Source organism: Elephas maximus, chromosome 17 (assembly GCF_024166365.1).
Source record: "Elephas maximus indicus isolate mEleMax1 chromosome 17, mEleMax1 primary haplotype, whole genome shotgun sequence".
NCBI lineage: Eukaryota > Metazoa > Chordata > Mammalia > Proboscidea > Elephantidae > Elephas > Elephas maximus.
This window is the reverse complement of record NC_064835.1, coordinates 77,156,163-77,179,615: the sequence shown is the minus strand read 5'-3', so window position 1 is coordinate 77,179,615 and position 23,453 is coordinate 77,156,163. Positions and strand designations below refer to the sequence as shown.

General features: G+C 41.9%; 1 protein-coding gene across 5 annotated transcripts in view; it reads left to right on the top strand.

Moving 5' to 3' along the window:
* LIMS1 (LIM zinc finger domain containing 1) overlaps positions 1–23,453 on the top strand; it is a 158,706-nt gene that overhangs the window by 89,241 nt on the left and 46,012 nt on the right. For 2 of the 5 annotated variants that reach the window (XM_049857106.1, XM_049857105.1), the window contains exon 2: positions 18,595–18,767. The exons of 2 other annotated variants lie outside the window; for them this stretch is intronic. In XM_049857106.1, the coding sequence (XP_049713063.1) occupies positions 18,697–18,767 (71 nt within the window). In that variant the 5' untranslated portion in view covers positions 18,595–18,696. Of the gene's footprint in view, positions 1–3,540; positions 5,336–18,594; positions 18,768–23,453 lie in introns of those variants that run through there. One more of the 5 variants, XM_049857104.1, reaches the window with a different exon arrangement.

Below are 23,453 nucleotides of genomic sequence, written 5' to 3'. Positions count from 1 at the left end.
GGTCAGCGGTTCAGATCCACCAGACGCTCCTTGGAAACTCTATGGGGCAGTTCTACTCTGTCCTATAGGGTCGTTATGAATTGCAGTCTACTCGACAGCAACAGGTTTGGTTTTCTTTTGTTTTTTTTGGTGTGCCCAAAGGAGGGATTACTTGGAACACGATGGTGAAAACTGGGTTGCGTAGTAAGTTTAGGCAAAGATCTAGGCTAATAGTTGTATTCTTATTTCAAATGAAAAGTGTTTATACTTGTGAAAGATACTGTTCAGTTCTACAGATATAAAAAACTTGAGTTTTCAAAATCTCACCAAGAAAGTAAACTTTTCCAAAACTATGGAATGAATATGTCTTTTAAAATCTCATTAGGCAATGTTGAGGTAAATGCCAAAAAAAAAAAAAAAAAAAAATCCAAGCTTTGGGGCTTTAATTTCAAAAGTAGCATCGTAAGATGATTAGACTCTCAAAATCAATAGGTGGAACAACTAATAACAAAGTATTTATTTAACAAATGTGAATGTCTGCCATGAACTTGGCCCTGTAGATAGTGTTAAGTTATATATATATATATCGCTTTCCTCAGCAGTTCTACTCTGTCCTGTAGGGTCGCTATGAGTTGGAATCGACTCGACGGCACTGGGTTCGGTTCCTCAAAGAAAGGCACTGGGTTGGGTTCCTCAAAGAACAGTTTATTTGCAGGGGAGAGGCAGGTAAACAAGCAGCTGCATTAAGAAGTAAGCACTGGGAGCACAGAGAAGGGGAACTGTGAGTGCATAGGGTCTAGAAAGGCTTCTTAGAAGATACGATCCTTGAGCTGAGTCGTAGTGGAATAACTAGGAATTAGTCCTGCCAGAGATGCTTCTTCCAGTCTTATGAAGCTGCATATTCAAAGGCCAGGAAGTAAGAGGAAACACAACCTATCCTGGAAATCACATGGAGTTCAATGTGTTGGTCGTAGGGGTGGGGGAGTGATGAGAAATGAGCAAGGTTAGCTAGCACCAGATCAGAATACTTTGCTTACCTTGTTTGGACTGTATCCTGGAGGTAGTGGGAACCATTGAGAGTTTTTAAGCAAGGTCAATAAGTGATCAATTCACAGTTTAAAAGGTCCCTTTGAAATTTGGAGGATAGATTAAAAGAAAGTAAGACTGGTAGCAGAAAGATCAGTTAGGAGGCTGAGAGAAATAGGAGAGAAGAGGAACACTTCTGAAATAGTGCCTAGCCAAGTGCAGGGCACAGAGTCAACGTTTATTAAATGAACAAATGAGACGAAGCAGTCCTGCCGTGTAGTACTGGAAGTTTTTAGAGTAGACAGAGCTCAATATGAGTTGGAGGGTTTACTGCTGGAGAGCGAACAAATTACTCTTGGGAGAAACACAACCAGAATGTTCCTTAGAAGCGAGGATGGCAAGACTTTTCACTTGCTTAGTTTGGACATGTCACCAGGAAAGACCAATCACTAGAAAAGGACGTCGTGAAGTAGGAGGCCAGTGGAAATGAGGGAAACCCTCAGTGAGATGCCTTGATGTGATAGCTGCAACAGTGGATGCAGAAATACCAATGATCGTGAAGATGGCGCAGGACCTGGCAGTATTTTGTTCTGTTATACATAAAGTTGCCATGATTTGGAGCTGACTCAATGACACCTAACAACAACTGCTGTTAATGCAGTGATTCCTGAGGTAGAGTCCATCTGTGGGCCTCTGAGGGAGTCTGTCACTTCTCTGAAACTGTTGTAAAATTTTGTGCTCACATTCATTTTCTGGGAGAGAGTCATTAACTTTCATCAGATTCGCAAAGGGTCCATGACCCACGAAAGATGGAAAACAGCGGGGTTAGATGTTAGCCTGGGAGGAAGGAGACCTTTTGTGCTAATCCGTAGAGTTTTGTACTTAGTCGTTTTGATTAAGAGCTTAAACTTTTAGAAGAATTATTGTCAGATGTGCTCATGACATTAAGCTGGAACAGATACTATGTTGGGAGTCAAAGTGCAGATTCAGAGAGAACCCAGCATGTTGGAAAAATGGACAGAAGTTAATAGAAGTTTGTAATTAGGCTCACAGAACGTCTGCACTGTAGTGGGAGTAGAACAGAAGGTGCTTGCCTTCACAGTTTTTTATAAACTACTGTTCCTTAACAACCGTCAGGCATGTGGTGGTGGCGCGGGGGGGGAACGTAGGAGTTTTGTGAGGTAGTAAGCTCCCCATTTTTTCTTTAAGCTCCCCATCACTGGAAATGTTCAAGAGGAGGCAGAATCCCAGGTTAGGGATATCATATAGGGATGAGGTCATGTAGGAAAAGAGGGTGGGGAATTTCTTTATTGACTGGAAGTCTGGACTAACCTTCAAAGATTTTTCAGGGTGCTAAAATGAAGAATTTCCCTGTGTGAAGACCCTTGCAACCTGCGCTTATACAGGCCACCCTATGTAGTGTCTGCAGTGTGGTGAGACAGTTGTTTGAAATTTAAAACTCAGTTGAAAAAGGACTGACGTGAGAATTCAGGCACAGTTGGAAACTCCAAATGGGAAAGCATGTTTAAATGGGGGAAAATGCAGACGTGAGACCTCCTCTCCCTATCACTGCCCCGCTGTCTGTCCCAGCTTCTCTGCTGTGGGTATGTACCTCCTCCCCTGGTGCTGCTGTGCAAGGACACTGTGTTACTGGGAGCCAGAGTTCACAGGCTGCAGCCTGAGCTGGTCATTGGTGAGGGGCATTTGTGAATCTCACTCTCGATGCCTGCCTGTGTACGCTTTCCTCAGTCCTACTTACAGTGCAGTGAAGTCTCAGTACGCATCTGAAGCAGTACAGGAGGAAGAGCAGCACCGTTTTTTCCATAAATGCCTGTGTTTTCAATGAAAAGACAGTGGTTAAAGAGCTTTTCTCAGAGGCCTAGTATTTAATTGTACTTAATGGTGGCAGTTTCATTAAAATGTAAGCATTGATTTAATGAAATTCCTATTTGTCAGTTCACCCATTTTAAAAGTCAGAGAGCAAGAGTTGTTTCAGCTTGTTTGTTACATAGCTTGAGAACTTTTTTTTTTTTAACATCCTTTAACCCTAGACTCATGAAATGCAGTATTCATCCTACACAGTTATGCATTTCCTGTCTTGTTAACCTCTAGTAGTCACCAGGCTTTTTCCTTCTCACAGCTCACTATATCTACTTTCAAAAACCTCTTTAAAAAATGAATCTTGTTTATGTTTTTTTCTACAGAAATAAGTCATATTTAATGGCGGAGTTTCTGTGCAGGGAGTAAAATTTGATTTGCGTTTCATCCATCAGGCCTCTTCTTTTATGAAGCCTCGGGTAGACAATTAAAGGAGACCTGTAGTTGTTCCTCTGAATTTTTTTTCACCTACCTTGACAAAAATGAGAGAATTGGACACTTCAGGAATCCTAATTTTATGTTTCTGTTACCATAAACCTTAAACTTTTCTGTATTTTAGGTCTCAGCAGAATCCTAGAGCTTTTTTTTTTTATATATATATAAAAGGCATATGTAAATCTTCTAAATTGGTTCCATTTTTGAATAGTCAGTATATTCGAAGTGCAGAATTACAGTTGGGATAAAGCAGTACTCATGGAAAAGCTTTCTTCTGCTGCTGTTCCCCAAGTACCACGGAGGTAGCCAGCATTACCAAATTTTTGCATATCCTCCTGAGAGAAAGATACATCTGTCATTTGAATGTTTTTTTACACGTCTCTCAACAAATTAAACCTAGTATTTTGACAAAATTAGGAAATATTTTTCTGCCTCTTTAAAAATAAACATTCTCTTTTGAAGACAACCATAAAAAGTCATTGGAAAAGATGCGGAAGCTTGTTCTGCCATCTGTTTGCTGTCGGAGTTTAGAAACCTGGTAGCAAATGTTAGCCCTCAGGGGAACTGGCGCCTGTATGTCCTGAGAGAAGGATTTAGACCTAGACTTTCATTTCCCTCCGAGGCACCTTAGTTTTTGTATTGATAACACAGATTCTCTTAGAGAGAGGGACTTAAAAACCAACCCAGTGCCATCGAGTCGATTCCAACTCATAGCGACCCTGTAGGAACATAGCAACCCTCTAACCCTTGGTGTAAAACAAGTGTCAGTCCCATTTCTCTGTGCTCTCCTTGAAGGGACCCTAGAAGAGAAAGAAGCCGGTATAAATTGCACAAAGAGAAGTTACTAGGACCATGAAATCAAACTCTTATCAGCTAAGAACTTGCCAGGGATCTTGTTTTGTTCATATACACGTATATGTGTTGAGTGGGATTGAATCATATTGGTGGGCGAATCATGCATGTGTTGTGCTAACATCATTTGGAGCTGCGTGATAAAGGACTTGCCCCATATTATCTGCCCTCTGGTATCTATAACCCTCCATCTTGCTCGCAGGCATCCCTCCCACCCCACACACCAGAAGCCAAAACCTCACTCCTAATTTTGTCACCGTCTAAGGTCAAACATAAACATTATGGGAGCTGCACGGCTACCAGTGACACTCGTAGCAGACAATACTGATTAAACTGGGCCGGCACACATGGCAGGAGGGGGCTTATTCAGAATGAGGAGTTACATATTGAGAACATCGTTGAGTGGAGGCTGGTTGAGAAGCTACCATCCTTTCAGTTATGTATTTGTGAGTAATATTTAATGGAAGAAAAAAAAAGTTAAAGATACTTCCTTCCCTTTCAGAGAGGATTTAGAGTGGCGAGAGGGAGAGATTGGACTACTTCCCTTTAGAATCCAGCCTTTTTTTTTTTTTTTAAGGAAAACGCCCCAAAGAGCTCAGGATGACCAGGCACTTCTTTAAACTGACAGCTGCTTGTGAAGTGTTAATGGATTTCCTGGCAAATAAAACAGGGCAGGACCCTTTTTAGTCATTAATGACTGGAGCTTTTTAGCCCAATGTTAATTCGGAGTGATGCTGGAAACGTTTATAAAAGGAGTTGGTATGATTATTCATAACTATTGAGTTTTGCTTATTAGTAAATATATGAACAGTCAGTCTTCTGGATTCCTGACTCCCCCTCCCCTCCAAGGTGCAAGGCCCAGAGATAAGGCAAGTCATGCCTTGCAGAGGAGGGTGTGTACCAGCAGAGAAACAGGAAGCTATGCTTCAACGGCCTGCGTGGAGGTTTCTAACTCTGGGTCAGGTGTGCTGAGGTCCCACTGTCTTCCTGAGCCCTGGCAGCCACACCGCTCAGCGTAAACGCAGTAAAGTGTCAGTAATTGACGTGTAGAGAGAAGGATGACTGCATTACAGCTTAAAGAACTTTCCCACTCAGGTCTCTACAGGAGAAGACGGGATCGTCCTGATAGTTTGAGACTAAATGGGTTACCGGAGGAAAAGCTAAGGTGAGTGCAAGGTAATGGTTGGCTGAAGGTCGGGGCACCTACCTAATAATTGCAATGGGGATCTGTCTCCAAGTGGATGATCCAGGAATGGGGAGTACACACCGAGAAGAAAGATTCCACTAGAAACCGAGGGCAGTCTGTCCTGAAAGATTGAATACAGCCTCAGAATTGTGCTTGATTGGCACTGTGCGAAACCAGGACTCCTTTTCCCATTTCTCCACAAATCCTCTAAGTTGCTTTAGCTCCTCCCAAGCCTGTAGGGTTGTTACGGCTTTATAGGTTATATAGTCACCGGAGTGATATTTTAAACTGGAAACAATTGATTTTTTTCCCTTAGTTTAAAAATAGTTTGTTGTAGTTGTTTAGAACATGTTTCTGTGAGGATTTTTTTTTTTTTTGGTGGTGGTGGAGGGCCAGGCTGGGAGCTGTTCACAGGGGATTCTTTGTTATTGAAATCGAAGTGACAAAGGAATGTAGTGGAGCTACTGAATGTAACCTAGGAAGGAAGGACATCAGAAATCTGGAGACCATTTTAAGCTAAAAAAGTTAGGGATTTTTTCTGCTTTGGTTTTTAAGTTAATTTGCCTTAAAACAACACAATTTTAGGTTTTTGTTACAACTACTGAAAAAAAATTTTTTTCAGTTCTGAAAAGTCCCTACAACGTTAGTCCATATGTTAAAATACTATGTTAATTGTGAAGGGTTTATAGATTTTCTCTGTTTTTGAGATGAAAAGTGTTCCTGTTTTAGTGCTGACAAAGGCTGCAGTGACAGACTTCCTTTTCTCTGTTACATTTACTGTATAGTACTTTAATTTGTGTTTGGACTCCTGATTTAAGTGTTTAAATATCCCCATTAGATGGCGGTTGCTCTTTTTCCTATCAACTCATTTTCAGCGTTTAAGTTTGACAGGGAAAACTTGACAAGGAAGCTTTTTAAGACTCTTTAAATTTGTGTTTGTCTTATAGCTAGGCATACTACAGGAACTTCACTCTAGAAGAGAAGCATTTATTTGAAAATTACTCTTTCACTACCTTTATTTACCCTTTTGAGGAGGACGGTATCGTTAAATGACCGTTAACTGATACTTAAAGTTACTAGAATTTATTCTCTATTAGGTCAGGTGTTTCTTAGCTGCATTTAATATATTAACTTTGGAATTGTTGGATTAGACAGATGATAAAAGTTGGCATTGTTATAAAACGTGATGTTAGTGAAAATGTTTTGAGCTCTCTGTTGCTAAGCAGGCAGGCTGTTGGAAATGACCTCTGAAATCAACATTTATAGATCCAAGAGTAAAAAGTGACCAAAACAGTTTTAATTTCAGATTTGGGATCCTAAGGAAAAAAAATTTTATTTATAGATATATCAAACATTCTAGACTAACCATCTTTTACTAATTTCCACACAGTGATAAAAGTACCTATGAATAAAATTACCTGTATGTTCAGAGAAGTACTGTTTATGGAGTTACAGTGGTCTTTGAAGCCATGAGATTCTTTGGTTAGATTTTAAATTACAGGAGGAAAAGTAATTCTTAATAAACATTGTTTTAACGGGTTGAGGAGAAATATTTTTCTCCCCATTCTGATGATGTAGTTTCTGGTGATATAAAGGACTTAGGTTGCTACCACTTCGGTCCTCTGATGTAGATAGTGTGAGCATTTACCTCATTTTAGGATTACAGTGTTTGGCCAGGAAAAGTATACAGTTGTCTGTTTTCCTGTGGACCGTTTAGCAGTTTGGAGGGGTAGGATTTTTTCCCGAGATAGTCTAAATCTATTTTTAGTTTTAAATTAGTTTTCTTAGCTAATAGGAGTCAGAGATAGGAGCCCTGGTGGCACAACGGTTAAGTGCTGGGCTGCTAACTGAAAGGTTTGTGGTTCAAACCCACCCAGAGGGCCTTGGGAGAAAGACCTGGCGATCTGCTCTGGCCATAAAGATTAAAAAAAAAAAAATTCAGCCTAGAAAACCCTTTGGTGGCAGTTCTGCTATGTCACATGGGGTTGTTATGAGTCGAAAGTTGACTTGACAGCACCTACCAACAACAACAGGAATCAGGGAAGGAGCCCTGGTGGCACAACAGTTACGCACTCGGCTGCTAACCTAAAGGTTGGTTGTTTGAATCCACCCAGCGGCTCTGCAAGAGAAGGACCTGACAATCTACTTTAATAAAGATTACAGCCAGGAGAGCCCGTGGGGCAGTTCTGCTGTGTCGTATTGGGCTGCTATGAGTCGCAGTCGACAGCACCTAACAGCAGCACTGGGAACCACGGAGCGTGTGGACTTTGAAGTAGGCTCAGCCGAGTTTCGTCCTCCACTTACTGGAGGAGTTACGTCATCTCTTTGAGCCTTTGGTTTGTTCTTTCTTAAAATGAGAGTAAAAATCACTTATTATCTAGTAAAATCCTCACCCCAATGAGGTAGGTGGCATTATTCTAAAAAGTGAGGTAGGATTAATGCCTTTCCCACATCATCCAGCCAGCTTTTGTTGAGAGCCTACAGTGTGCTTGATTTAGAAAACGAAGATGTGGTGGTGAATGAAAAATAGTCCCTACCCTCAAGGAACACAGGTTTTGTAACATACCGACTGGTGTTCTCTTCAGGAGCAGTTACTTGACTCTGAACATGGGTACCGTCAAACTTGGTTCGTCTTGCCTGCTGTCCCAGGTGTTGCACAAGCCCCCATTCCTCCTTTAATTCCTTTTTCCTCACGTGTTCATTTTCTTGGCATGTTTGTGGACTTCTAGCAAAGCGAAACTGTGAGTGACTAGAAAAGAGGCATGCCCAATGCCAAAACATTTTCTCTCTTAAGTTCAAATAGAAAGCTCTGCTCTGAAACATTAAATACAAGTGTTTAAAGTTCACTGTAATAGACGTGAAAACAGTTTCGGCCTCAAACCTGAAATTCTTTAAAACAGAAGCATCTAAAAAGCAACATGGTAAACCCTGGACTTTCTAGATTTCTGTTTTAAAGCATTAAGTGTGACCTGAAACTCACTCTCTTTGTGTGTTTTGTAAAATGGACCAATGACCGCTGCATTTGAAGGTTATGCTATCCTCCTTTATCTTATTTAAGTAGTAATTGCCCTGTTAGTGGGAAGTGCCTGGCAGGCTGTCCTTGTGGGCCTTTATCTTGAGTTAGATAACAGGTCCTGAATTTTCGCTGAAGTCTAGCATGCCTAAGAAATAATTGCAAATTATTTTCTCTTGTGAAGCCTAATGGTTAAGGATTTAGATGTGGCATTTATATTGATTTATATGCAGGGACTCTTTATACATAAAGACTGTGTGTGGGTGTGGGTGTGATCTTGATGTCCATCTCATAACGTGGATAAAACTGGCATGAACTTTTAATTTAAGCAATGAATTCATTAAAGTAACTCTTACACTCTTGTTCCGGTGGGCTTGTAAACTGTTCTGAACGTCACACCTTCATAGGTCATTAGCCCTTTTTTTCCCAATGTTTTTGATGAAACCTGAATGAAAAACATACCTAACGATAACCCAAACCCACTGCCATCGTGTTGATTCTGACTCACAGCGGGTCATGTAGGACAGAGTAGAACTGCCCCATAGGTTTCTAAGGTTGTAATCTTTGACACATCTTTTTCCTGCAGGGTAGCTGGTGGGTTTGAACTGCCAGCCTTTTGGTTAGCAGCTGAGTATTTAACCACTGTGCCACCAGGGCTCCTCACCTAACAATATCCCCTCTTTAAAATCCTTGAAGATTTATTAAAAAAAAAAAATTCTTGAAGTCATTTTTGCTCTCTCTCAAATATAAGGACCTGTAAATAACTGGGGACACCTCAAAATGCAAGTATTTGCTGGCCAGGTCCAAAACAGAGTCCGATGTAGGGCTTGGCAAACCGTGATCTTCTGGTCAAATGCGGCCTGCTGCCTGTTTTTGTGTGGCCCATGAGCTTAGGATGGAATGAATATATGTAATATTTATTTTTGGTGAAAAATATATACAATAAAACATACAGCCGTTCAACAGTTTCTGCTTGTACAGGTGAGTGACATTGCATTGGTTACATTCTTCACATTGTGTCACCATTCTCCCTATCTGTACTCATTGTTTCACCACCATTAACTTAGACTCACTGCCCCCTAAACATCTCATCTATGCTTTAAAGTTACTGTTATCAGTTTGATCTCATATAGATATTTCTTTAAAAAGAGCACAGTGCTCAAGGCGGGCATTCTTTACTAATTGAGCTAAACTCTTATTTAGCTTTAAGATGGCTTCAGGGGATAATTTCAGTTCAGGGTTTAAAGATTACCTGAGGACAATAGATTCAGCAGTTCTACCAGTCTCAGTGGGCCCAGTATGTCTGGTTTCCCTAAGAACTTGAAATTCCGTTTCACATTTTTTCTTCTTTTGGTCAGGATCCAGCTATTGAGTCCTCGATCCAAGCGTTCAGCAATTGCACTCAGACACCATCCAGTTCTGGTCTCATGGCAAAGGAGGTAGTAGTTCATGGAGACAGTCAGATCTGCAGCCCATTTACTTCTCTGATTCCTAGGTCTCCTTTTTCCTCTGCTGCTCCAGGTAAATAGAGACCAATTGTTGCATCTGGGGCGGCAGGCTCACAAGCTCCTAAGACCCCAGGCACTACGCATCAAACTGGGAGGTCAGATGGGAACTCTAAAAACAGTATTAGGCCAATTGACTGGACAGACCTATGAAACTGTGACCCTGAACCTTTGAACCAAGGAAATTAATCCCATGGGGTGTTTAGTTGTACCTCATAGCATCAGCAGCTGGAACCTGTCTCTCTCTCTCTCTTTTTTTTTTTTTGTTGGCGGTGGGTGCTGTTGTTGTGATATATACTACCACATTTGCCACCTCGCTCTTTTTCCGGTGTGCAGCTTAGTGATATCAGTGATATGAGTCTGGTTGTGTTAACCATAACCCTTAGTTGATGCCAGTTTTCCCATCCCCATAGACAAAAATTTACTACTTCCCAGAGAATGATTCCCTCTCCCCCCCTCCCCACTCCTGCCCCAGTAACCACTAATAACCATTGATCTCTCCATATTTACCTATTCTTGTTATTTCATGTAAGTGAGATCATACAATATTTAATATTTGTCCTTTTTTATGATTGACTTATTTCTCTCAACATAATGTCTTTGAGGATCGTCCATTTTGTATCATGTATTAGGATGTCATTTCCTTCATGGCTGGGTAGTATGTCATTGTATGTACTGTATTTTTAAGCAAATAATATGCACCTTCTATGTGTGTTTGCCAGCATCATTCCCGCCCCCCTGAGAGGTATTTTTATAAGCGCCCGCTATGCCAATTTTTTTGCATGTTGCTGTTAAAAAAAATTAGCATAGTGTGTGTGTGGGGGGGGGGGTGGCTGGCAAACAGACATAGAAAGTGCATGTTATTTGTGTAAAAATATGGTATGTACCACATTTTGTGTATCCGTTCATCTGTTGATGAGCACTTAGGTTGTTTCTGCCTTTTTGCTATTGTGACTAGTGCTGTAATGAACATAGGTTTACATATGTCTGTCTGTGTGTTGCTACTTTTAAACCCCTAGGAGTGAAATTGCTGGGTCCTTAAAAAAAAAAAAAAAATTAGGGTAGTTTTATTTCTAATTTTTTTTTAGGAATCGCCATACCGTTTTCCAAATGGTTGTACAGTTTTACATTCCCACCAGCAATGGATAAGGGTTCCAGTCTTCTCGCATCCTCCCCAACATTTGTTATTTTCTGTTTTTGTGATCATTGCCAGTCTAGTGGGGGTGAGGTGTTACCACTGTTGTTCTAATTTGCATCTCTCTAATGGCTGATGAGAGCCCTGGTGGTGCAGTGGTTAAAGAGCTCAGCTGTTGAACAAAAGATCAGCTGTTCTTATCCACCAGCCACTCCTTGGAAACCCTGTGGGGCAGTTTTATTCTGTCCTATAGGGTCCCTGTGAGTCAGAATCAACTCATCGACAACAGGTTTTGGCTAATGGCAATGAGCATCTTTTCGTGTTTGGTGGCTGCTTGAATAGTCCCGTTGGTGAAGTGTCTGTTCATGTCCTTTGCCCATTTTTTGGTTGGGTTATTTGTCTTTTTGTTGTTAAGCTGTAGAAGTTTTATATATTTTCGATATTAGACCCTTATTGGTATATGATTCCTGAAGATTTTTTCCCGGTCTAGGTTGTCTTTTTACTCTTTTGATAATGTCTTTTGAAGAACATAAGTATTTAATTTTTATAAGGTTCCTGTTACCTATTTTGTCTTCTGCTGCTTGTGTATTTGTTGTTGTATTTGATAATCTGTCATTAAAAAAAAAAACCTAGATCCTGTAGTTTCACCCCTTTATTTTCTTCTAAGAACTTTATGCTTTTAGGTTCAACAGTTAAGTCCTTGATCCATTTTGAATTAGTTTTTGTGTATGATGTGAGTATGGGTCCTGCTTTGTTTTTCTGCATGTGGAAATTTGATTTTCCCACCGTTTGTTGACGAGACTATTCCTTCCCCATTGAAGGGACTTAGCGCCCTTGTCGACAGTCAGGTGACCATAGATGTATAGATTTATTTCTGGGCTCCCAATAATACTCCCTTGTTCTGTGTATCGTTAAACCAGTACCGGGCTATTGTGATTACTGTAGCTGTATAGATCATAATGTATTCCTAGAAGTCCTACGTTTTGAAATTCTTACATTTTGAAATCAGGAAGTGTGAAGCCTCCTACCTACTTTGTTCTTCTTCAAAAGTGCTGTGCCTATTTGGGGCCTCTTTCCCTTCTGTATAGAGTTGAGGATTAGTTTTTCCATCTCTGTGAAAAATGCTTTTGGAATTTTGATCAGGAGTGCATTGAATCTGTAGATTCTTTGGGTAGCACTGTCATGCGTCGCCTAACATCCATGATGTGTTCCTTGAAAACAGGATGTTTGTGGTTTGGACACTGCACAAACACCCTATTACGTACTTAACAAAGCCATATGGGATACCTTCTTTTTCACTTCCAAATCGTCATTTCTGTGCCTCTTGGCTGTTGCCATCGCTAGCACTGGTTTTGCTATGTTCGGGAGTCCTAGTGCACTTCACCGATGAGCTACAACACTCAGGAGACACGCAGCACACAAGACTGTTTGCTGCTGCTTGTGAGTCGAAGCATACACTGTTATACAGTGAACTTCATATTCGTAAGTAGGGAAGGTTCACATTAAAGTAGCGGCAGAAAGTGCAGTACGGAACATACATAAGCCAGTAACGTAGACATTTATTATGACTATTGACGCATGTGTTATAGATTATGTACCATATCATTGTACACCTGACAGTGCAGTTGCTTTTTATACAGGGGACATATGTATGCAAGAAGCTGTTGCATTTGATACACCCAGTTACATCCACTATGTCCCATTGTCTGACTGGGAGTTCTGAACTCTATTGTAACCTTATGGGAGCATGGATGTGTATGCGGTTGGACGTTGCCCAGATAGACTTTATGTGGCGCATGACTGTGTTTTTCAGGTTGCTGGTCATTTTTGGCTGAAAAACTAGTGCTCATATTTTGATTTTAGAAATACGAAGTCCATTAGACAATTAGGGGCATAAAACTGCAGCTTTGCCATTACAGTCTGTTTTCTTTATTTAATTGCTCAGTGAGAGCTCATTTAGTCTTCATAACAGTGAAAACATGGCACAATTAGTAAGATGTACTTGCTCTGTTTCAAACAGGGAGGTATCAGTTTGTTAGTGTTGCTTTTAAAAGTTAGTCGTGCTTTCCCTCATGTGTTTAAGAGTATAATCCACAGTATACGTACTGGTTTTATAGACACACCTGCTCACACCTCCAGTAATTAGCATAAATGTTACCTGATTCTGTTCTCCCCTTCCTCTCTTTTTTGCTTAAACTTTTTGTTTTCGGATAATTTTAGATTTACACATAAGTTATAAAGATAGTACAGTTGTCCCTCTTTCAGTTTGACTTCCTAATTTTGGTCCCACTGTCTTCCCTCCGGAGCCTTGGCGGTGCAGTGGTTAAGAGCTCAGCTGCTAACCAAAAGGCCAGCAGCACAACTCCACCAGCCAGTCCTCGTAAACCCTATGGGGTAGTTCTACTCTTTCCCATAGGATCGCTGTGAGTCAGAATTGACTCAATGGCAGTGGGTTTTGTTTTTTGGTTTGTCCTCCCTCCATCTCTATTTAAGGTTTACCCCTCCACTTACATACCAGATTAGATCTTGTCCTGACTCTACAAGGACTTTGCTCAGATATTTAACTCTTCCTTTAGCATTTTTAATCTTCTTCTATCTTAAAATATAGAATCATCCTATTTCCCTCCTTCAGTAATAGCTGTCCCAAAAACATTGTAACTTTTGTCTCTGTCACCTAACCCAAAACCAAAAACATCCCAAACCCGTTGTCGAGTCAATTCTGACTCATAGTGACCCCGTGTGTTTCAGAGTGGAACTGCTCCATAGGGGTTTTTTGGCTGTAATCTTTACAGAAGCAGATCAATCGCCAAGACTTTCTTCTGTGGAGTTGCTGAGTGGGTTTGAACCACCAACCTTTAGGTTAATAGTTGAGCACAAACCACTTGTACCACCCACGGATGTCACCTAACCACTCGTTCTCACTCCTCTAATCATAACTGTTCTTATTCCTCTGCGGCCTAGCTTCTGACCCCACCATTTTACAATATCCTGTGTCATTTGGTGGAGCCCTCGTGGCACATTTGTTAAGCATTTGGCTGCTAACCAAAAGGTCAGCGGTTCAGATCTACCACCTGCTCCTTGGGAACCCTGTGAGGCAGTTCTCCTTTGTCCTATAAGGTTGCTATGAGTTAGAATCGACTTGACAGCCCCGGCTTTGGTGTGGGTGTGTGTGTGGGTGTCATTTGATCAGTCATGGTTCTAGGTGGGAAGCAACAGAAACAGATCTCGCTAATTTAAGCAGAAAAGCATTTTATTGGAAAGATACCCAGTTGCTCACAGAATTGACAAAAATGGGAAGGCTGAAGAACCAAGCTTAGAATGGGCAGGAACCCAGGGAGGCCAGACAGCAGGAACCACAGCCACAACAACAGTGCTGGAACAGGCTGGGCAAGGTAGCACCACAGGTGCCAGTGTACAATTGGTGTAACCCTGCTGGGTGCCGATTTCTAAATAGTCTCAGCTTAGAGTCACTTGCGCAAGATTCAAGGTCCCAGGAGAGAGTATAGGATTGGCAGAGAGCCTATGTCAAGTGCCAGCACTGTACTGCCTGGTGGTAGAAGCGGGAGTTTGTGCCCCACTTCAGCTTCTGTAGTGGGAAGGAGGCTCCACCCCCCACTCCCAAGGTCTCACTATAACCTTTAGGTTGGTAGTGAAGTGTAAACTGTTTGCATCACCCAAGGACGTGGATCTAGTTACTTCCCCTTTACTTCTTGAAATGTGTTGGCAGTGGGGGCGTAGTGGTTAAGAGCTTGGCTGCTAACCAAAAGGTCAGCAGTGGAATCCACCAGCCACTCCTTGGAAACCCTATGGGACAGCTCAACTGTGTCCTGCAGGGTCGCTATGAGTTGGAATCGACTCGACGGCCATGGGTTTTCTTTTGTTTTGGAAAAAATTTCTCGTCCCTTCATCTCCACAGCACTGCCTTTTCTTAGGTTACCTGTAAGTTATTGCTTCTTTTCATTTTCTCCTTTGTCTTCTTTTCAGATTTCCCAGAGTTCTTCAGTATTCATGACTTCAGGTATCATCTGTGTGAAGGTGACTGTCAAATTCAGGGTGGAGTCATTTCTAACTCTCATTTAGAGACTAGCACAGTTTAAACTAGTAGATGCTCAGCTAATATTTGTGCATGAGTATATGAATGAAATTAAGCATTGAAAGCAGTTTATTGAATCATTTATTGAATAGGCAGAGAAATCCAAATAGGGTGTTTAGATTTGTTTTTCTAAGCTAAGCCTTAAATCCATTAGGCGATAATAGAATTAGCATAAATGGGGATTTTAAAACCAAGATCCCAAATATACCTTCTTCTAATCTCCCCAAAGTAAAGGGATCTCGTTACCTCATTGAGATAGTGCATTGTATATGAGAAGTATATTGGAGTATACCGGAAGACACTCAGTAGGATGGGTTAACACAGTGACTGGAACAGTGGGCTCAAGCATAGCAGCGACTGTGAGGAGGGGCCAGGACAGGGCAATGTTTGTTCTGTTGTACCTCGGGGCACTGTGTGTCGGAACCAACTCTGCAGCACCTAACAAGAACAACAACATATTGTATATTTTGTAATGTGGGGAGAAATTTCAGTGCATTTATCTTTGAAGTTAAAAAATATGACAGTAATAGGTTTTATGAAGTTTCTTTTAAAAACAGAATGCTTTTTGACCATATGTGCTCGAAACATTATTGGTAGGTTTTGTGGCCACGATAACCAATTCTAGAAGTGTATTTCTATCATCTTTGTACATCTCTGTGTTAACCATTTGCTATTATTTTACAACTATTTAAAGGAAAGTATGGTTGAATGGTATTGGGATGAAATGGTATATTGTCAGATTTTCTAATTGCTTGGAGATAATGGGAATGAAAAAATTGGCACTATTTTGGAAAGAAATATGAGTATGCATGGAACTAGAAATGGCCCGAAGCTTAAATGTGGGGTTCTAGTTTGCAATGTTTTAGCCATGTTTGGTGGGGGTACAGGGGTAGGAGGGAGAGACTTACAGGATTGTTTATAGGCAAGATTCTTTTCTATGAATAAGCCTAGGATGTCCCTCCTCCCTTTAATGTAAAGAGAGAGAAGGATATTCAGCTACCAGTGACTTAGCTTTCACTCACAGTGTTGTTGATAGCTGCTGTTGGGTTGGCCCCCAACTCATTGCAAGCCCGTACACGGCAGAATGAAAGGCTGCCTGGTCCCGTCCTATCCCCATGATGGGTTGCAGATCGGACCTTTGCGATCCATGGGGGTGTTTCATTGGTTGATTTTTTTAGAAGTAGATCACCAGGCTTTTCTTCCTAGTCCACCATAGCCTGAAAGCTCTGCTGAAACCTGTTAAGCATCATAGCAACATGCAAAATTCAACTCTTAGGGACTAAAGGGGCACACCAGCCCTGGGGCAAGGACTAGAAGGCAGGAGGGGACCCGAAAGTTGGTAATAGGGAACCCAAGGTCCAGAAGGGAGAGTGTTGACACGTCGTGGGGTTGTTAACCAGTGTCATAAAACGATATGTGTACTGACTGTTTAATGAGAAACTAGTTTGTTCTGTAAACCTTCATCTAAAGTACAGTAAAAATAAAAGTTTACAGAAGATTTGAAATCACAAAACAAAACTCTTATGGATAGTGGCTGCGCATGAGGTGCGATGACCAGGAATCAAACCCAGGTCCCCCGCGTGGAAGGGGAGAATTCTACTGTTGAGCCATTACTGCCCTCAGAATCGAGTTGGCTAAATATCAGACTGTTTCAGGAAAACAGTCAACATTTTTAGAGCTCCTGATTGTCAGGGCATGAATGAATAAATAAATGAATGCAGATATCAACTCTGCAACAAAGTTTCCATTTGAGAATCTCAGAAAAGCAGTAGGTAGTTACTATATCTTTGGGCCTCTCTGAATCTCAGTTTCCTCCTTCTGTAGAAAGAAAGGATTGGTCAGGTCAGAAACTTTTAAAAGAAACATTTTTTCCAGACAGATTTTTGCTGGGGGCTATGGAATAGGAAAAACAAAAGTGGAGGTGCTTTGTGGAAGTGGTGTGAGAAAGGAGGGGGCCAGCCGTGATTCTTCTCCTAATCACCTTCCTCTTGTCTGTGGCAGCTGCCAGGGCATCTCCTCTCAGGAGAGCATCATCTGAAAACCAGCAGGGGGTGTCCTCGAGAGTCTGCGATTTTGAAACGGTGGAATTCAAACATCCCTGTACTGAACCTCCTCCAAAATTCCCTATCCTGCATTATACCCTTGTAAGAAACAAAAGGTTAACCATATCGTGGTTACATGCCGAAGTATTCATGGATCAAATAATACAGCGTCTTGGGTTTGCTTCATAATAGTTTATGGTTGAAGAGTAGATACAGCCATTTGCCCATGGTTTGATAACTCTTGGAGTTTGGTGCGATTCATTATACTGTTCTCACTAGTCTAATACGTGTTTGAAATCCTTCAGAATCAGAGGTTTACATTTTCTGCAATATTTATCGGGGGGACTAGCACAATTTTAAATTTTCTTATGAACTATCACATAATTTTTCATTTATTTGGGGCTTATCAGTGGTTGTGCCCCACGCAGACACCTACGTACCAGTAGTCAAGTTATAGTAAAGTGGCTCCAGGTTCCCTGTGCCGTCAGCCAGCATGTCAGTTGGCATGTAAGCCAAACCAGTATTTCACTGTTTATGTCTCTGATGTGTGTAATTTGGAGGTGGGGTGGGGTAGAGGGTGGGATGGAAAGAGGTAGGCTCCTTTACCTTAAACTCTAATGTCTACCTATGGTAATTATTTAGCCTTTCGCATTTTATACCAAAAGAGAAAAAATGTTTTGTAATCTCAAAATGTGGGGGAAAGAGACTGGACTAAGAAACTCGAACATCTCAAATTACTGCCTTTACCTCCAGGGAGCAGAGATGGGATTTGTTTCATTTTTAAGACAATTTAAGTTTATTTTAAAAATATGAACTTGGTTCACAGTGTGTGGGCTGCTGAAGATGGCTGTGAAAAGTATGGATGGAGTCTTCAGAGACTGGGTCCCAAGTCTTATATCACCGCTTACTAATTGACCTTTGCAAGTTGATTATTGTTAGGATCTTAAGTTTCTCCATTTGCCAGCTGAATATGATTTATAAAAGGAGAAAGTTTTTTGATAGTAACAGATTTAGAGCTGCTCAAGGAGGATTTATTGTGTTTCATTTTGAATATCAAATGATTACATGCTTTCCATTTTTCCTATTTGGGAGGCGACATCTGTTTGGAAAGCAGAAAATCAACTGTGCTTTGTTTCCTAAGTGCCTTGTGTTATTATTTCACTTGTTGGATTCAGCTGTCTTCTCTCCCTTGGAAGACACCATGTTAAAAGTGTTAGAGCCACGTAAGATGTAGGAGTGAGGTGCCTCAGAGTCTAGCAACAAACATTCTCATCAAGTATGATGAGATGGTGAAGGAAAAACCCAAGGTCATGTGTGCAGTCAGAATTCTGATGGTTCTTGACAGCTTGAGGCAGTGCCAGGCTTCAGGCCGTAATATCAATGTTTAGGGCCAAATCAGTGGGAGATGAAGTGGAGAAAAGCCTCCTGACTTCTCTTTCTGCTGCTTCAGCTTTGGAAGTACGAGATGGAGTGCTCGTGTTATTGAAGAACCCAAGTGTACGTAATGGTGTGACTTTAGCAGCTTCTACAGAGCCCTGCGTCGTCCTCTGGGATGGTGGCCTGTGAGCTCTGCTGGAATACTGACTCAGACTGTCTAGATGAAAATATTAAGCACAATGTAAGGTAAATTGACTTCCAGCAATTAGAGGCGATCTATACCTGCCTAGCAAATGTATGATTGATTTCTGAATAAGAAAATACTGATGTTGCCTTATGAACCATTACAATTTTTTTTTCTGATTATTGTATTTGTGCTCAGATTAATTAAACTCTACCAGGTAATTTTCCCCCTTGATACATTCTCCCTCCTATTCCAGGAAGCATAATGCACCCATATGACTCTTAAATGCTTGCTCATGATAAAATGTTGGTTTTGTCCTTTTGAACTGCTTGTTCCCTCCCTTCACTTCTGCTACCATCTTAACTCTCAGTAATTGGTTTGGTGAGTTTTTTCCACCTAGCCTAGAATTTTTGCGTTGTTTGGCAAATAAATAGTTGATGTGGTGTTGCTTTTTAACACAGAATTATTTCCTTTATTTCAGGGCAGTTTTATTTGAAAGGATAAAGTTTTATCAGATAAAACTGTCTCTTGAAATAGTCCGGTGGTCATTTGTCTTTAATAGATTATTGCTATGGAAGAGCAGAAATGACTACGGCAAACGGTTAATGCACTTGGCTGCTAAGCGATAGGTTGGAGGTTTGAGTCCACCCAGAGGCACCGCAACACAAGTCTAGTGATCTACTTCGGAGGAATCGGCCATCGAAAGCCCCGGGGAGCAGTTTTACTCTGGATCGTGGGTCCCTGGACCACCATGAGTGGGAGTTGACCTGACAGCAGCTGGTTTTGGTTGGTGAAATAGGGCTTAGCTCATTGACTTTTGATACAACCGTTGTTAGAGGGTTAGACGTCTCTCTTACTTATATTCAGTCCCCATAGTTCATGAGTTTATTTGAACCATCGTCAGCATTTCATTGTTTGATTTGTTTTCTTATTAGATCCTGAGCTGTTTGAAAACCCAGTTATTTTGGTTTTTTTTCTGTTTTCCCAGCTTAATAATCTGGACTGGTGCCGAGTTAGCTTTGATCACATTTTTGCTTCCTTACTTACGAACTGCCATGGAAGAGATCGTTCTGTTGAATGCTTTACGATGCTTGGATAAAAGCTCGAATTAAAGGATAGGATAGACACGGAGTTTATTCAAGTGTGCTTTTGATGTCCTGAAGACCCAGGTGTCAGTTTTGTTTATAAAGAGATGAGAGCAAGGAGTTTTCTTGCCCTACAGTCAGGAAGGTTTAAGTTTTGTTTTACATCATTTATGTAATGTTTAAAAAAAATGTGTGTGTGTCAACTACAGATGTAACTGAAATGGTCACCCTGAGCTCCATGGTTCTCCTCTCCTCAAGCATTTTTCTAGAGCCTGTCTTGCACATTGTTCTCTAGAAATAGTATTTCTTGAAGGCTGATGTTTGAGGTGGGAAATGGGCACTGGGTTTGGCCTCTTTGTGGCAGAGTAGAGGCAAAGCTCCAGGAGGAAGAGGAGGGGGGTGGTGATGTCACGAGGGAGGAAACAAGCTGAACAAAGTCAGCCCCTATTCAGCCAGTTCAGTACCTGGCCTGTTTGAGGTTAGGGCCTCCCACCAGGAGGCTGTGAAAGGGAAGGGAAAGGATGAATATGGGGCTAGCTTCTGCTCTCCCTTGTGGCAGCTGCCATCTTCCACATCACACCCGTTCTTCAGTGACCCTTACATTGATTCAGTATGCCCACCCTTCAATTCAGTTTTTGTATCAATGGGGATTAGGAGAGAAGTAGATGATTGATGAGGAAAGAGAAGAGATAAGTAAGTATGGGATTTTTTAAAGCTCATTTCGTAACAAATTAGCTTAGAATATCATTATATTACATTCTAGATTTTGCCTGATTCCCTGAGAACATTTGGAAGCTTATATAGAACATTGCCCTTAGTCTTTATGTTCTCGCAAGGTCCTTCCCGAAGCTGTGCCTAAGTGTACCTACTCCACAGCTTTCTGACTCCGGCACCTGGCTGTGACAGTGCCTCTGGAGAGATGCCACTGTGTAAGTGTTCAGGGACACACATGGCCATTTTCACCACAAATATTCTGAAATTGAGGGACTATTTAGAAAGCAGGTTGTCACTCAGTTTTTCTGCAGTTGTAATATGGCAGGAAGAGAAACATAGGAATAGCCATGACTAAGAAAACACGTATGTAACACTCACAGTAAGATAGTATCAAATACCCCACAACAAAGCGTGTCTGCTAGCTTGCAGTTCTTATCATCAGCCTCCTTATAATCTTCAAGAAAGGTGAGCAAGGAGAAAGAGGAGTGAAAGTTTAGGCTCCTTTACTGCCCTCTTTCTTGAGGACTGAAATAGAGGTTAAGTGCTCGCTTACTAGCCGAAAGGTTGGCTGTTTGAACCCACCCAGAGGCTCCTCAGAAGACAGCCCTGGTGATCTACTTCTGAAAGGTTCCAGCCTTGAAAACCATATGGAACACAGTTCTACTCTGAAGCACATGGGGTCACCATGAGTTGAAATCAACTTGAGGGCAACCAACAACAACATCATCCCTGTTTTCATTCTTCCAAGCCTCTTCATGAGGGCATAACCCAGTGTGAAATACTCTAAGAACCCACACTGACTGGCCTCCAGATGTGCTACTTGTACCAGAGAATGCTATCAGGAAGAGGGTACCCTGGTCAGCACTCGGGGACTTCCATGTTGTCTGGCCCTGGGTTGAACAATGAGTCCATTTGTGGCTTCTGGCTTGGAGAAACTTAGAAGGCAGCAGACTGACTTGGACTCCTGCATAACTGACCGCTTTAGTATGTCTACCTTTATAACTACCTCCTCCCAACCCTTCGAGTTTCTGATGCAGACACAGCTGTTCTAGCTTGTTAAGTGACACGCGTGCCTCTTACAGTGATAAGGGCCCATGTGCTTGGATAAAGGGTCCTTAAGGTCTAAGAAGGAAACCCTGGTGGCATAGTGATTAAGAGCTATGGCTACTAACCAAAAGGCCGGCAGTTCGTATCCACCAGGCACTCATTGGAAACTCTATGGGGCAGTTCTACTCTGTCCTGTAGGGTGGCTATGAGTCAGAGTTGACTCCATGGCAGTGGGTTTTTTTTAAGGTCTAAGAACCATCACTTAAGAGCCTCAATTTAGCCCTCCTGTATCAGTCTGGGTTGAATCAGGAGAGAAAAAAAATCACATAGCAATTTGAACAGGGAAGGTTTAATATAAAGATACAAAGAAGTATTGGCTCTAAGAGAGGGTTGGAGTGACAAGGGGTCAGCTTAGTAAGAAGAGAATGCTAAAGCTTGTAGGAGCAGCAGATACAAGGAGCAGCCTACCCTTAGGGCTGAGATAGAGCCCCCAAGGAGGAGCTCCCCTCTCCCCCTTGTCCCTTCCTCATCCCCAGGACACACTGCCCTGAATCACTGAATACAGAGGAGTTGCTAAGGTGCTGCACCAGTGAAACTTGTTGAAAATCTGAACTCCCAGGACATCTACCCTCTAGGGTGCCGGGAAAGCTGTCCTTGGTGAGTTGCCTCACTAGAGGCGCTGCACTACAAAACAGCGTGAGGCTGGAGGAGGGGAGCATTGCTGGGGGCTCCTGTCCGCTGCCATGCACTGCGGGCGCCAGAGGCACCCTGCTACTAAACCACTAACGGGGCCGGTGCCAGGGAACCTGCCTGCTCCTGGGTGCTTCTGGCTGCTGCGCATTGTAGTGGAGGGACACTGAAGGAACTGAGTGCTGCAGGAGCCTGGTGGAGAGAAAGCCCTGCACTGTGGGAGCTTGCTGCGTGAGCACTGCCGGCGCTCCCTGCGGGCTCGTGGCCGGAGCTTGGTGCAGGAGCCACGGGAGCCTGGAAGCAAAGCTCTTCCTCCTGCTATCTCTCCAGCTCCCTCTACTGACAAAGCTCCCGTACCAGCTAGCAAGGAAAACTGTTTACCTCTGTGTGTCACGGAGTAGGCAGTAAATCGTTCACTGACACAGCCCCTCCCCACCATGAAAAATAACCCAATAATACTCTGTGAAGGAAACGAGTGGTTCTATCAGAGGCCATAATTACCACTCTTTTATGTATTACCCGATTTATAGAATACCCCTTCTTGAGAAGAGCTGAAGGAATTGAACAAAGAGGTTCCTACTTAACCCAGTGAACTGCTTTCATAAATCAGAGCTCCTTCTGTGACAGGAGATGGTGAGCTGTGTGGAGGGAGAGAGGGGCAGGGGGAGAACAGGGGACAGAAGAAAAGGAGGAGCGTCCAAAAGGGACTCGGAAGCTGAAGCCCCCGCTGAGTGTCTGTATGTCTGTGTCTGTGTAGAATGCCACTAGCAGATGGTAGCCAGGTCTCCTCTGACCTTATATTATTTCTTTGTGCATCTTTTTAAAATCATGCTTATGGGAAAACCTGTCATGGTAGCTAAAATAGTTCCTTGCCTTTCTGTGTACACCTCACACTGTTTAAAATTAAAGAGAAGGAACTTAAAAAAATTTTTTTTAAGTTATTTTTACACAAAACAATGTGTACTAATTGTTTAATGAGAAGCTAGCTTGTTCTGTAAAACCTTCATCTAAAGTACAGTAATAAAAATAGAGCAGAGAGGAGGTAAAAAAAAAAATTATTTTTAGTTCCTTTGCTGGAGCCTGGCCAACATTTTCTAATGCTGTTTAATGAAGTAAGGTATACACTCAAAGCTTGTTTTATGTGAAAAAAGAAAATAACTGACAGTGTCAGTTAGGAATATGTAGATTTAAATTAGAAAGGGTTAATTGTTT